Consider the following 15,611-nt stretch of genomic DNA (forward strand, 5'->3'; position numbering starts at 1 on the left):
CGCGCGCGTTTTATATTCGTTATTATAAAATAACTGCTTTGAATCTCGCTTTCTGATTGGTTGGGAGCGGGTGCTTAATGAGAGCACACAGCACACCTGCGCACCTTTAGTTGCGTCATTCCTATATAAAAGAACGGTTATCATAATTTGTATCTTATAAAAGAAATAAAAAACTTGTTTGCTTATGAAGCATTTGGGGATTGGCAGAACACTCGAGAAGTGTCGAGAAGTACTGCGTTACGCGTCGTGCTTCTCCTAACACTAACCCCCTGCGTGCTTTATAACTGCGCACAGCACGCGCCCGCGTTTGACGGAGCAAGTGTGACACACGAGACTTCATTAAACAGGTGCATTTTCGATTCTTTAATCTTTCTCTTTTGATTTCATGTCCTGCGCATTTTTAGGGTAGTAACTATCAAAACACGCACTTAAAACCCTTGAAAATTAAAACCCTCCAGGTAGATGACTATTTAATGGACACTAATGGAGCAACGAATGATAAATCAGACGAACCAACCAGATGAGCCAACAACACCAACCAACCTACCCACCCACCCATCCAACTCATCCCACCCACCTTCTCAACCGACCCATTGACCAAATAACCAACTGACCTACATACCCATCAATCCACCCACCAACCAACTTTCTGCCAATCAACCAACCAACCTACCTACCTACCCACCCACCCACCCACCCACCCACTAACCCACCAACCCACCCGCCAACCAACCAACCTACCCGCCAACCAAACAACCAACCAACCCACCCACCCACCCCCCAACCAACCTACCCTCCAATCAACCCCACCCACCCCAACCTACCCGCCAACCAAACAACCAACCAACCCACCCACCCACCCCCCAACCAACCTACCCCCCAATCAACCCACCCACCCACCAACCAACCAACCTACTCGCCAATCAACCAATCAACCAACCAACAAGACAGACAAAAATTAAGCAAACAAAGCATGGGTGGTCTTCAATGTGTTCTACTGAGTTCTCTGCCAAAAAATCAACTTATAAATTCTAATAAAATCTATATATTTTATAGATCTATAGATATTCTCACAACAGGGTTCATCCCATATTCTATTTAACACTATGATGCAAATAAATTGTTCTTTATTATTATTTTTTATCATTATTAACTATAAAATGTAACAATAGACAAAGTGGAGGTCATTTCGAGAATGACACATACAACCTACAACTTTACAATTCAACACTTAATTTTAACATACACTGTAAACTAGAGTACAGGAAATTCCATCTTTAAATCTTTATTTTTCTTAAACATTTTGAACCTTTTTGTTGCAAAGTTTTCTGAAAATATATGCTTTTTTATAGAATTTCCAAGTCACATGGAATTGAGCTTCAGGTATTGAGAAGAGAACAATAAATTAAATGGTTTTACTTAGTTTCCCTTTTCTTACATTTACTCCCTCCTTTTGAGAATGCAAACAATATTTTCACACCACGCAGTCAGTCCTATAGATTATGTTTCTTCACTCGTGGTAACTATAAATTTCGAATTGTACTTGAGATTGTAAGATTTCCTATACAAACATTTTATACAAACGTATAAGTTAAATACAATGGTGTAAACCTTTAGCTTATATTTATACTATTTTTTTTCAACAGACTGCTGATGATCATGCTTTTGGCAATTGTAGAAAACGGAATGAGCAAAATCAATGTTATGAAAAAAAATTGCCAAATTTATGTTCATAACAATATTTGAAATATATGTCAACTTTAAAACAGACTTTTTTAAATTCATAAGATATATGAGCCACTCAAGAAATTAAAAATTACTCTTGGGAATGACAAAGATAAATGGGAAAACATTGCACCAAAGCTACAAGGATTAAATGAAGATTTTTCGCTATAATTTAGACAAGCAAAATATTTTAATTTTACTTATTTTTTTCACCTCAATTAGGCAGCAGTACGTTATTGTTCAAGTCAGTCTGATTTAGTGTGCCTTAGCTCTCCAGTCCTCATCATTCTCTTCAATATGATTTCTCTTGGAGTGACCTTCATATCGTACACCCAGCCAATTCGAGCACAAAAATTGATCACTCGTGTTGTAAAATTTACTTTTGTACCAAACTCACTAGTTGCGTAATCCTGTGGGAATGTGTGATGATAGTTATGGAAACCTTCACCACCAGCTAATGCGCTTACCAACATGTTTTCAGAAGGATTGATGTTGACGTCATAGGGTTTGTTGCCAAACATATGAGCAAGGCTGTTGACGCACCACGTGACATTGAGAGTGAAGACGTATCTTAAAGCAAAAGCAGTGAAGTAGGACAGCCACAGACTCTCCCCCCAAAGGTAGGGTACAATTGTAGGGATTACCACACATGCTATCAGGGATATCAATTTGTAATGTCTGCAAAAAAAGCATTGATATATTTAGAAGAGATAACTAGCTAAAATGTTGTGTGAGCTGCATCAGCGTTTCTAATGGAATAGTAATGATAAAAGAGTAAATTTTATGTGACAGAGTCAAAAGACACTATTTTGGACAGTAATTATTTAGTCATAAATCTATATTTTTAATTAGGAATGCCTCGTGTACACATAGGAATGTAATTCTTTAGTTAACTGTTTGCGTGGAAAATGCGTAAGCAAGAAATAATTTCCGTACGTAATTACATTACAGTGAGTCATGCCTAGGTTTGGCGCTTGTTTACGTAAGTTCGTGTTTGGGACATCCTGTTTGCGCCTAGGGCGTGCAACATTGCGTAGGATGTGTAAGGTCTTAAGAATGCAGGTTTTTCCATAAAAATAGGCCCAAACTAAGCTTAAATCAGTGTAGTAAAAGTTCTTGAAGACGTTGCGTTGTCTACGGATATTTTCACATATCAAGACTAGGAATTCTCTTCGATGTAAAGGTATGAATCTTTGCAGCCTTTTACACTTTTACCTAGGATAGATTTAGGACAAATCTATGTTCATATCGTTAACTAGTCATTATATTTTATAGCTTAGATTTTCTACATATTTGTTAAGCATTCGTTTCATGTTGTAGTAATTCTAGTCGCATTAGCGCGTAATTTAGTACAAAGTTATTCACGCAGTAGTAATTTAGTAATCACGCTGAGTGTATCTTGTCTTTTAAACTCTTTAAAACGTTTACTATAGGATCGCTACCGCCTTACTCGCTTGTTTAACCTTTTTACTACGATAAATAGCCTTAACTGCGGGATAAAAGACCTTTTCTTTCCAACCTTTAATTTGTTCGCTACTTAAACTCTACACTCAAGGTCATTGTCGCGACCGCGTGTTCAGTAAACCGTGTAATTCTTAGTTTGTCATAAACAAAGGTTAAAATACTTACCTAAAGCCATAGTTAGCCTCTAGTCAATTTTTCCTATTGCTTTTTCCATTGGTTTAGTTCATTTTAAACGGTTTACCGACTTGTACATTAAACTTTGCAACCTAGTAATTTTCACTCGCGTATTGTAAACACTGCTAATCAGTATGCAATATTCAAATTACCTGTGACGTAATTTACGTATTTCCGTTTCTAGTTATATCTAGCAAAACTGTATTTTATTCATAACTTTTAGCTATTTAGATAAGCTACAAATTTATTTTATCTCATTGTAAATATTTTTCTTGTTTTCATTAGAGATATCCTGTAATCTCGTTCCCGTTTTTTTTCCGTGTATTGTAAAGTTGTGTGAATTTTTCAATAAATTCTTTTGTCAAAACCACTTGCAATCTGATTCATAGCTGAGCGCCTTGCCGCCGGTTACATTTACACTGTGAAAAAATGAAAAAACACTTCGGACGCTAGTCCTTCATCGCAGTAAAAGAGAGAGAGGTGGTAGAAAGAAGAGTTTATACTATACATCTATGAACAAGACAAAGAAACCAATGAAAACATTGAGAACTCTTTTACTCTAGCGAAGGACTAGCGTCCGAAACGACAGTGCTTTTTTATCTTTTCATGGTGTAAAATTTACCCTTTTATCGTTATTGATATATTTAGTTTGTTGGGTTTTTATAGAGAAGGGAAAAAATCCAGAGAAGCTGGAAAAAAACTTTTCTCAAGGAAGAGAACCAACAAGTTTTGTTCAAGTCGTACTGCTATAAGTGCAGGAATTGAGCCTTTGAAGACCACAGAGGGCTAGCACTCATATGGTTGGTACAACCTTGGCAAGGAAAATTTAAGTACTTTTCAAGGATAAAAGTCTATTTTTCAAGGATAACTTAATGCAAGTGAGCTAATACTCCCCTCAAAATGTAGCCACCTCTTTCCCTTTCAGTGATCTTACTCTGAAACTGGGTATGAATTTCAGCAATTTTACTCTGGAACAAGGTCAAGGTTCAAAGGGCTCAGCAGCACATATGTTGACATTAAACAGGCATGAGTACCCCATTCAGGGGGGGGGATAGTGACTATTTTGTCCCCTTAGAAAGCCCCACATTTGCACTGTATTACAGACTTTACCCAGCTTTCTCCTCAACCTTGGAAAGGCTAAAAATTAAATATCTTAGTAACTGAAGCCCTTCATTATAAGTTAATTAATACCTTCTTTGAAACATGACTATTTCATCAGCATACAGATCACTCAAATCAATTCCTTTTCCTTTGGTGATGACATCAGGATGCTTTCGTTGAAGCAGCCAGCCAACATGTGAAAAAAACAAACCCCTTTTGGCATTGTGTGGGTCGCCGTCAGTCTCAGAGTACTTGTGATGGACACGATGATCTCGGGACCACTCAAAGATGTCATTTTGTGCAGCCATACTATTAGATACCATGAGAATCAATCTTAGGGGCCACTTGGCCTTGTAGGAACGATGAGACCATAGTCTATGAGCTCCCATAGTGATGCCTAAGCCGCCAAAATGATGACACAGGATCACCCACAACATCGTCAGGATTTTAAGTCTTGGAAAGAGAACAATGCCATAGAGTGCCATCAAGTGGAGGAGAATCATGAATACCACGTTAATCCAGACAATCTGTCGTTTGAATGGCTTTTTCTCTGGCTGTTGGTCATTTTTGCCAGGAGTGGTAGCATGGTTCTCTTGTTGAGTGGTTTGTTTGGAGTCACAAGGTGCCATGATTTGAACCTGCAATGAAATATGAAATAAGTAAGGCCATATGTTACAGTGGTAGATTCTACCAAGTGAATAGGCCTTCAAATAAAGACACAAGCCAGCTGAGCAGTGAACGTGGTGCACAAAGCATGAGTGGACAAAAAGACCACCCCTAAGCATTTTTGGAGCTTGAAAAAACTGTTTTTATTCTTTCTTTCCATATTTCTGCTTCTTGTAGGCAGGTATGTTGAAGAAATGGAAATGCAGCCTGTACTAGTTTTAAAGCAGGTGGGGATTGGCAGAACACAAGGAAGTGTTTGAAGAAGCACGACATGTAGCAGAGTGCTTCTGGAAACTTCTCAAGTGTTCTGCCAATCCCCAAGAGCTTTATGACTCCACACAGCACAGCAAGCAAGTTTTTTATTTCCTTTATAAAATACAAATTTACACTAACTGTAATATTCAGTATAGACATGAGAAATGACACAACTAAAAATGCACGTGCTTGCTGTGTGTGCTCTCATAAAGCACACACTCTCAACCAATCAGAAATCATTTTATAACAGTTATTTCGTAATACAGTGGAATCCTGTTAATAAGGACACCCTTGGGACGGACAAAACTGTGCTTATTAACAGGGTGTCCCTATTAACCGAGGTTTCAGAAAAACAACACTGTACTGTAAACTTGAACTACAATGGTCGATATAACAGTCTAAACTGGAACAAAAAGCACAATACTGTACAAGCACGACATCATTTCTGTACTATACTGTACTATGCTGTATAATTTCATTTAAAGAAATCTGTGTTTTTTTTTGAACAGAGTTCAAAATACTGGGATTGAACCAAACTAATTGAACATCGCTTAAAATCCTGCTAAAATTGAGCACTGTCTATTTCATTATGCTGTAATAGGAAACTATACTGCAATGATCAGTGTGTGGTCCGTTGATATGCAAAAACTGACAATATAATCTGTAATATATGCTCATTATATCAATAAACAAATACAGTAAAGACGTCTTCAAATTTCAAGTGTCCTTAATGCGGGGTTGATTATGTATGGAAACTGTCATTCAGGTCCTAGAAATGTGTCCTTTGTACTTATTAACGGGTGTCCTTATAAAGCGGGTTAATTTAACAGAAAATGAATGGAGATTTCGTTGGGACTTTGAAACCTGTCCTTTATAATAACGAGATGTCCTTATTAAGTGGGTGTCCTTAGAGCGGGGTTCCACTTTATATACTTTAGTCCACAAAAAAAAAAAGAATATGCTAAAGTTGGGTTACAGTAGCCTGGGAATGAGAACCAGCGGCAAAACACAGCTAAATGCACTGCAGTTGGCTGGAAAAATTCACTGCTCAGCTGGAGAGCTATGAACTTGTGACAAATGACAGACTGCTTTAATGCTATTGCCAACAGCGAGGGTACTATCATAATGTCTTCGTTCAATAACACCATCAATATCAGCTGAAACCTTTTTTCTTTCAGACAATATATTAATAATACTAGCTATGATGGGGAAAAAGCTGTTTGTTTATTCAATATTTTAAGCTTTTGAATGAAAAACTAACCACTGTTCTCTCAAATTTTATCTCTGAAATACGAAATTAACCTTTTTTTTAACCTTTAGAACCAATAAATTGTTTTTAGTGAATGGCTATGGAAGGCATATTTGGGAGTCGTAATAAGCTTTACACATCAAATTATATCGTAAAATTACGATTTGCACATTAGTCAACGACACGGTAACTAATATATTTTTTCAATCTATTAAAAATTGGAATATTTTCAAAGATATAGATCTAAATTTGCATTTTTAACTTCGGTTAACCATTTTACTACGACGTGTTATTAAAACGTCGTAACAAGAAAATTGGCCTAATTTTTGGAGGAGTGGAAGGAAATCTTTGCACTTAAATTCCTTTAATCGTTTATTAAACTTTAAAGATCTATGAGAAGCAATCTTTGGCAAAAGAAATTATATAATAGATTCCCGGGTTTTGTACAAATATTTTGAAGACAAGCGAATGCGTATGAAATGTAGTCATAATTAATTCGTAAATAGCGAACTATCTTCTTACCTTTTGCAGTAAATGCTCCTAAACCCTTCTGGAGACCACGAAGAACTTCTTTTGAGTGAAAAAAGACGTTAAACAAAGGCGATCGAAGTCACTCCCAGCTTCAAAATGAAGAGTCTTCTTAATCCATATTTTTTATACTTCAGTTGCTTCGAGCATTCAAGGTTACCGGAAGTCGTACTATAAGAGCAGTCTGTAGTAAGTATGGTTAGGAGAATTTAGATCCATCGTCGAAACGTTTTTTCAAAACTCTCGATAAACATAGTCTAAAGTCAACTAGTTTTTAATCTAACTTTCCAAGTTTTGATATCTAAATTAATATGTAAGAAATAAGATTTAAATTGTAGAAATAAAAAAAAGATTAATTTGAGATTTACTTTGTAGAGGATTGAATTTCTCTATAGTTAGAGTAAAAGTCACGCTTATGAGTTGATTCATCTACTGTATATGATTTGTTAAGATCATGATGCGGTATAGGATATGGTGTGACACTTAAACCAATCAGAATCCTCAATGAAAACCCCCAAAAACTGAAACGTCACATGTACAAAAAACTTTAACTGTCAAAGTCGATATTTACATGCATCACGTTTTGTTTTCCGATTTTTTTTCTGCCTATGAGTGAAGAAAAACATTGTACGTATGTCGTATAAATTCTAAATATAGGATTTTCATCACTCATATTTATTATTCTTAAATTTTCCGTGAGCTTCACGTGTCTTTGAAATTCGTTTTTTTAAAAAGATTCTTATTAATTATTTATGTTTTTTTGGTTCCAGACCGTTGGTAAGAAAGGCCATTTTGTAAGCTGTCAAATCGAATAATATCGTCTGTGAAAAGAAAGAGAGATAAAGGAAACGAAAACAAAAAAGGATGAAGAAAAGAATAGACTACTAGAAGAAAAAATGTTTTTGAAAAATTCCTTCATGAGCGATTAAAAAATAAAGAGTCAAAAGCTAAAGTCAATGGATTGTTTTTACTTGGCCTTTGAAATAATTTACGACGTCGTATACTAATGAATAAATACTATGTGATGATTTGACGATTTTTGGCGATAGGATGTTGAGCACGTGAAAAGTCGATGTGTGACGCGCCACATGCAACGATTAGTCCATTCAACTAAAATTGTTCAACCCGAGAGGACATATTTTATTTAACAGCAAAAAGAGTTTATAGAACAAATCAGTAGACATCCTTATACACTAGTTTAAGAACGCCTAGCAACATGATTGATTTCTATATGCCCTGCTTCTACGATAAACATGATGCTTTATGGTATAACTTAGGTACTAACAACCATATAAGGTAGGATAAAAACTAAAGATATTCGTACCCAAACTGGACCACAATGCACCACAAAACATCCAGTGAGAGATTTCGTGTATATATAGCAATCTTTTCTATGAGAAAATGGATGCATTGCATTGTGGGATAACTTGGGTACAAACACCATATAAGGTATGACGAGAAAAACTACTTGTACCCAAGCCAGACCACAATGCACCACATTTTCTATGGATCGAAGCGCCTCCTATACAAGCATTTCAGTAGAGGAGTGTTCTCTATCTGTATGGTTGGTTTGCGGTGATAATACACCATCTGTCACCACGGTCCGAACTGATTTAATTCCTGGACCCGCCCTCCCAAAAGGCGATTTTCCGCAACTTGTCTCGCAACGACATTGCGGCAGAAGTTGCATGGAGCATTGTAACAGCGCCATTTGAAAAATGTTAGACAACAGTTACAAGTTGGGGGTAGACTAACCGAAGACGAGCCAACTAACCAATCAACGATCAATCAGACGAACCAACCAATCAACGATCAATCAGAAGAACCAATCAACCAAATCAACGATCAATCAGAAGAACAAACCAATGAACGATCAGTCAGAAGAACCAACCAACCAATCAGCGATCAGTCAGAAGAACCAATCAACCAATCATCGATCAATCAGACGAACCAACCAACCTACGATCAATCAGACGAACCAACCAACAAACCAACGACCCAATAATGCGAATAAATTAGTTGTCATTATTATTATTATTTTACTACTAACTTCAAAAATTAACTATTTGATTTATTGGAGGATGTTTTGAGAATAACACATAAATTCTATTATAATTTAAACTAGGATACAGGAAGCTTTTCATCATGAATTCTCAGGCTCAACATTTTAAACCTTTTTATTGCAAACGTTTCCAAAAATACATACTTTTTTATAGAATTTCCAAAAAATATAATTCAGCCATAGCTACCTAGCAACATGAATATACTACAGGTAGAAGAGGAAAATTTATTAAATCATTCTTACTTTTTATTTTATTTGTTACATCTAATGATCAATCCTCAGATCAATCCTGAGAATGAATGAATAGAATGAATGAATAGAATAAATGAACCTATAGGTAATGTTTAAAAGTCATTTTATACAAAAGTATAGATACAATATTTTTAGCGGCCCTCTCTTTCCTTATATATAAAACAAATTGGGCCCTCCCCTAAATACTTGCACAATTTTTTCTGGTCCTCCCCTCCCCCATAACCTAGGCTGACCTTGTTTTTAACATAGCAGTAGACGAGTTGCACGTCTTCCCTTCTTCTTGTCACAGTAGTTGTCATTCTACTATCAAACTCTTCTGCGTCATAATTCATTTTTTTACATTTCTTTTGACCTAATTGTTATACATAAAAAAGTTTGGCTTCCCTTAAGACTTGCAAAATTCTTTCTCGCCCTCCCTTTAAGCCTGCATGAAAAATAATGATCCTCACCCCCATTTGCACCAGCCCTCCCCCCCTTTAATTTTTGACCTGTCCCTAATTGCTTTATATTTACTTTCTATTTCAAATGACCTTTGGTCTTGGAATGCAGTATTCAGTATTCAACCTTTTTTTAAATAGCTGTAAACATTTGTCTCTTACGATAGATTGGTGAGGCTCGACCCCTTCTCATTGTAGAAAACACGATGAAGAAAATCAATTTTATGAAGAAATTGCAAAATACATGTTTACAACAATATCTGCAACATGTCAACTTTACTGTGTAGACACTAGAGCCATTCAAATGATCACTTCAGAAGCCAGATTCTTACGGAGGCTCCAACATTTTTTCGTTCGATTCCAGCTAGAGTCCCTTGTGTTGTTGTTGCCGTTAAAGCTTGATTTTATAACAACTACTTCGTCAATGAACGATATTTTTATCCCCCCCTGTATTTTATTGAAAGTTTGCACTTTGTGCCACAGTTTTGCATACTACCACGTTTAGCTGTTCATTAGTTCACACGGAGTGAGCAAAAAATTAAATATCTAAAGATTTTTCGCCCGCTTGTTGTGATTGGATGGCGCTAAAAATGCTTGATTCCTTTGTTTCTATAGAGAGCTGTGATTGGATCGTTATGAAAAAATGTCAAAAAAGTGTTCATGGTTCGAGACTTTTTAAATTCATAAGATATATGAATATATATCAGCCACACAAGAAATGATACTCTTGGGAATGACACACATTTTGAAATGGGAAAAAAATTACAAAAAAGTTACTAGAATCAATGAAGATTTTTCGCTATAATTTGGACGAGCAAAACTATTTACATTTTACTCAGTTTTTTTACCTAAGAACAGAAGTTATTGTTCTGGTCAGTCTGATTTAGTGTGCCTTAGCTCTCCAGTCCTCATCATTCTCTTTACTATGACCTCTCTTGGTGTGACCTTCATGTCGTACACCCAGCCAATTCGAGCACAAAAATTGATCACTCGTGTGGTAAAATTTCCTTTTGTACCAAACTCACTGGTTGCGTAATCCTGTGGGAATGTGTGATGATAGTTGTGGAAACCTTCACCGTTAGTTAATGTGCTTACCAACATGTTTTCGGAAGGATTGATGTTGACATCATAGGGTTTGTTACCAAACATATGAGCAAAGCTATTGACGCAAAACGTGACGTTGAGAGTGAAGACGTATCTTAAAGCAAAAGCAGTGAAGTAGGACAGCCATAGACTCTCCCTCCAAAGGTAGGGTACAATTGTAGGGATTATCACACATGCCATCAGGGATATCAATCTGTAATGTCTGCAAAAAAAAAAATAGCATCGATATATTTAAGGCGCGAATACAGGAAGAAATTTGTACTCTGTAACTTATCCTGCAACGACGTTGCTACAGAAATTGAATGGAGCATTGTAACAGTGCAATTTGAAAAAATGTTACGAGACAAGTTGCAGCTGTCGTTGCAAAAAGTATAATTCGTTTCTACTTTTGGCAAAGACTGCGTCTCCGTTGTACCTTGTGTAAACACTCTTGCAACCTGTTTCGCAAAGCTGTAGCGAGACAGGTTGCAAAGAAAGTTGCTCTGTGTAATCGCGCCTTTAGTGATTTATTTGGGTTTCTATAGAAAAAGGAAAAACAGAGAACCCTCAAAAAGCCCTTGTCTCAAGAGAGAGATCCAGGAAAATTTGTTCACAGCCATTCTCAATCACACGCGCCCTCTAGCGATTGTTTCTGTCCCAACGAATCAGGTGTGGACGTCAATCACAAGGCGTTTCCATAGCATTGTCGGAAAACACATAGCTATAAAGGCATGTGCCTATAGAATGTCATGGAAACGCTTTGATTGACGTCCACCAAAATCTACTTCGTCGCGACAAAAGCAGTCGCTAGAGGGCGCGTGTGATTGAGAATGGCTGTAAGTGATATCAAGTGAAGTGCAGGAATTGAACCTTTAATAAAGACAATGCACAGAGATACGAGGTTCTCCTCAACCTTGGGTAACAATTAAATATCTTAGTAACTGAAGCCCTTCGCTATGGATTTGATTGATACCTTCTTTGAAACATGACCATTTCATCAGCATATAGATCACTCAAATCAATTCGTTTTCCTTTGGTGATGACATCAGGATGCTTTCGTTGAAGCAGCCAGCCAATATGTGAAAAAAACAACCCTCTTTTAGCATTGTGCGGGTCGCCGTCAGTCTCAGAGCATTTGTGATGGACACGGTGATCTCGGCACCACTGAAAGATGTCATTCTGTGCAGCAATACTAGTAAATATCACGAGAATCAATCTAAGTGGCCACTTAGCCTTGTAGGAACGATGAGACCATAGTCTATGAGCTCCCATAGTGATGCCTAAAATGCCCATAGTATGACACATAATCACCCACAACATCGTCAGGATTTTAAGTCTTGGAAAGAGAACAATGCCATAGAGTGCCATCGAGTGCAGGGAAATCATGAATGCGACGTTAGTCCAGAAAATCTGTCGTTTGAATGGCTTTTTCTCTGGCTGTTGGTCATTTTTGCCAGGAGTGGAAGCCTGGTTCTCTTGTTGAGTGGTTTCTTTGGAATCACAAGGTGCCATGATTTGAACCTGCAATGAAATATGAAATAAGTAAGGCCATATGTTAGGGGTATAATCCAACAACAACCGGCGTCGGGACAGGTCATGCTGTGAGCGCCAAAGAAACTATTTTCTTGAAGAAAGGCTGTTGTACAAGGCTAAAATCTTGTTATTCAAAAAGTTTAACTTGTTGGAAGTGGAGGTGACCGATGAAAGTCGAATCAAAGTGTTAACCCAAAGCAAAAATTTTATTCGAAAGTTAGGTTTAGGATTTCATTTGCATTATTTCTCATATATTTTCTATCAAAAGCAACATTCCTAACACAAATGCAACAAAACATCTTTGTACAATTGGAAATATCACTTCAAACAAGCATTTTATCATAGTACATCAGTCAGTTTCTAACTGTTTAAAAAAGATTTTGAGTGTTAACCCAAAACGAAAATTGGGATCAAAACTCATACGAAAGTCTAGTTTTTGGCGCTTTTTGCCATTATTGCTCATTATTGAAAAACATTTCCTCTTAATATTTTACTACAGCAAAAAGTCACGCAATTTATTACGATGTAACGAGGAAATTGGCCTAATATTTGGTGAAGTAGGCCCATGAACAGGTACTTCAATGTCATTTTGACATTTTTTTCACAGCTTTCCAACCAGCGCCGTATTAGAAACAAAGGGATCAAGCCTTTGCTGGTTCTTAGTGTGAGTCGCTCAACGTTTCCCACGTGGGGAGGCAAACGTTGTGTGACAGACATTAAGCTGGCTTCTCAATCTTATTGAATTTGCGTTTTTCAGTTTTGTGGCCTGTCAAGTTGGATGCGCACGCAACCTTGAGAAAACAGTCTATTGTTTTGTGGTTTTAATTAGTAGTTTGCGGAAAGGTAATACTTTGACCGATGACCTGCGCTGGCGGATTGTCTTTTTTAACGAGAAAACTACTCAGTTCCCCACAGTTCCAATCAGTCTAAGATTTCAGATATCCAACCGACAACGTTTTTTGAAATAGGTGTATGTTCCAACGAATTGTATCAGAAGTAGAAAGTATCGAATTACCTTTTGAACTTTTTAAATTCATTTGTGACACTGATTTTTACAAAAGAATAATACAATATTGTCAATATGTTCCTTAAAAAATTTGGGAAGGACTGGTGGCGTAGCGGTGAGAGCGCTCGCAAAACATCGATGCGATCTGAGTTCGAGGCCCGCTGGGCTCGGTGTCTTGTGAGAAGAGTTGTTTGTTGGTTCTCTCCTGTGCTTTGAGGGATTTTCTCCACGTTTTCCGGTTTTCCTCCCTCCACAAAAAGGAGGTTCTTACACAAACACCTATTTCAAAAGACATTGTCATCGCCAAAGGCGATAGGTCATTCCGAGACAGAAACGGTTTCGTCAACTACAAACCACATTGAATCAGTCTCAACACTAAGGTCCATGTTCTTGACGAGAATAAGAAGCAGAAACACAAGTCATTCCAGCTATTCTTGGATCTTGCAATGACCTATATTCTATCTTTTACTCCGACGAAGGACTAGCGTCCGAAACGTCAGTAAGTTTTTTCATCTTTTCACGGTGTATAATTTACCTTTTCATCTCACACTAGTTTTTAGCTAGTTATATCTTTTTATATTCTATCACTTTCATCTCATCCCCTTTAGGCGATAACAACGTTTTTTGAAATAGTAATAATAATAATAAATTAAAATTAGAATAAGTACATACTTAAAGAGTAAAGATAATATAATAAATAATAATAATAATAATTAATAATATCTTCTTACCTTTTGCAGTAAAAGCTCCTTTCTGCGATCAAAGTCAGTCCCACCTTTTAAATGATGAAATTTGTTAATTGATATTTTTTATAGCTTAGTTGCTTCGAACATTCAAGGTTACCGAAAGTAGTACTTTGAACCTAGTCCGTAGGTCAGTGAGCATGGTTAGGAGAATTTAGATTCTTCGTCGCAACGTTTTTTTCAAAACTCTGGGTAAATATAGTCTAAAGTCAACTAGTTTTCAATCTAGGTTTAAGTTTTAATATCTAAATTAATATCTAAGAAATAAGATTTAATTTATAAATTAAAAAAAAAGGATTATTTTGAGATTTACTTTGTAGAGGATTGATTTTCTCTATAGTTTGAGTAAAAGTCACGCTTATGAGTTGATTCATCCATGTATATGATTGGTTAAGATCATGATGCAGTTGGATATGGTTTTACACTTAAACCAATCAGAATCCTCAATGAAAACCCCTAAAAACTGAAACGTCACAAAACTTAAAGGTTCAAAGTCGACATTTCTGACGTATTTTTTCTGAATTTGAGTTAAAAATACATTGTATTTATGCCTCATAAACAATCCTAAATGTAGAAATTTGATCACTCATTTTGTTTTCTTAAATTTTCTATGAGGTTCAAGTGTCTTGGCTCCCAGACCATTGATAAGAACGTAAATTCGAAGACGTCTACTAATGATGCCCAAATCACCTGATGTCGCACCATTAAATATTTTAAGCAAATTTGGAAAAATGCCAGTGTTTAAACACGTACTGTCAAATCGAATAATTGGTAGATCTTTGTAAATATATACGCTGTTATCGCTATAGGTGACAGGCGAAAGGGTCATTCCGAGACGGAAATGGTTTGGTCGACTTCAAACAATATTGAATCGTTCTCAACACTAAGGTCCATGTTCTTGAGCTATTTTTGGATCTTCGAATGAGCTATTTCCTATCATTTTTCGCCTACCACCTATTACCCATCGCTTTGGCGATGACAACGTATATTGGAATAGATGTATAAGGTTAGAGTTGTTTTCAAAAACCCGTGAAATGCACTCAAGCATATTTAACACTAATTCACTCTAATTCTTTCTCATTGCGTTTATCATATCGTCTGTGAAAAGAGAGATGAAAAAAAGGGAAACAATAAAGAAAGAAGAAAAGAATAAAAGAAAGAAAATGTGTTTGAAAAATTCCTAAAGCGATAGAGAAATTAATTAATTCATTACTATCTCCTTAATTAACTTTCTTGAATCTGATTGGTTGACGGCTTCTCCTATTTTAGCATTTATTGCCCATTTATTGGACAGTGTAATATGACAATAGCGCAGCGCACTGATTCTAAAAAT

At 36.5% G+C, this 15,611-nt stretch overlaps 2 protein-coding genes and 2 long non-coding RNA genes across 5 annotated transcripts; 2 read left to right on the plus strand and 2 right to left on the minus strand.

Moving 5' to 3' along the window:
* Window positions 1–1,110: 1,110 nt before the first annotated feature.
* On the minus strand, window positions 1,111–5,093 carry LOC116300348 (stearoyl-CoA desaturase 5-like). Its single transcript, XM_031709208.2, has 2 exons — window positions 4,555–5,093; window positions 1,111–2,403 (listed from the first exon to the last, which is right to left on the minus strand). Exons 1-2 carry the CDS (start codon window positions 5,091–5,093, stop codon window positions 1,971–1,973), a joined length of 972 nt encoding a protein of 323 aa, XP_031565068.2. The 3' UTR covers window positions 1,111–1,970.
* LOC148911747 (uncharacterized) lies at window positions 2,515–6,092 on the plus strand. 2 transcript variants are annotated; one of them, XR_016119533.1, is made up of 3 exons: window positions 2,515–2,908; window positions 4,030–4,241; window positions 4,583–6,092. It is a non-coding gene; the product is annotated as an uncharacterized LOC148911747 (long non-coding RNA). The 2 variants fall into 2 exon arrangements; XR_016119534.1 differs by having other exon boundaries at window positions 4,030–4,163.
* Window positions 6,093–7,213: 1,121 nt separating this feature from the next.
* Window positions 7,214–8,119, plus strand: LOC148911748 (uncharacterized). Its single transcript, XR_016119535.1, has 2 exons — window positions 7,214–7,351; window positions 7,933–8,119. It is a non-coding gene; the product is annotated as an uncharacterized LOC148911748 (long non-coding RNA).
* A 1,137-nt stretch (window positions 8,120–9,256) lies between these two features.
* LOC116300347 (stearoyl-CoA desaturase 5-like) lies at window positions 9,257–14,497 on the minus strand. The gene is made up of 3 exons (XM_031709207.2): window positions 14,267–14,497; window positions 11,970–12,517; window positions 9,257–11,219 (listed from the first exon to the last, which is right to left on the minus strand). The coding sequence occupies exons 2-3, from the start codon at window positions 12,506–12,508 to the stop codon at window positions 10,787–10,789; spliced, it is 972 nt and encodes a 323-aa protein (XP_031565067.2). The 5' UTR covers window positions 12,509–12,517; window positions 14,267–14,497; the 3' UTR covers window positions 9,257–10,786.
* Between the last annotated feature and the right edge of the window lie 1,114 nt (window positions 14,498–15,611).

This window comes from Actinia tenebrosa, unplaced genomic scaffold, assembly GCF_029948245.1.
Source record: "Actinia tenebrosa isolate PJP-AT-01 unplaced genomic scaffold, QUT_ActTen_1.0 PGA_scaffold13__45_contigs__length_12533684, whole genome shotgun sequence".
NCBI lineage: Eukaryota > Metazoa > Cnidaria > Anthozoa > Actiniaria > Actiniidae > Actinia > Actinia tenebrosa.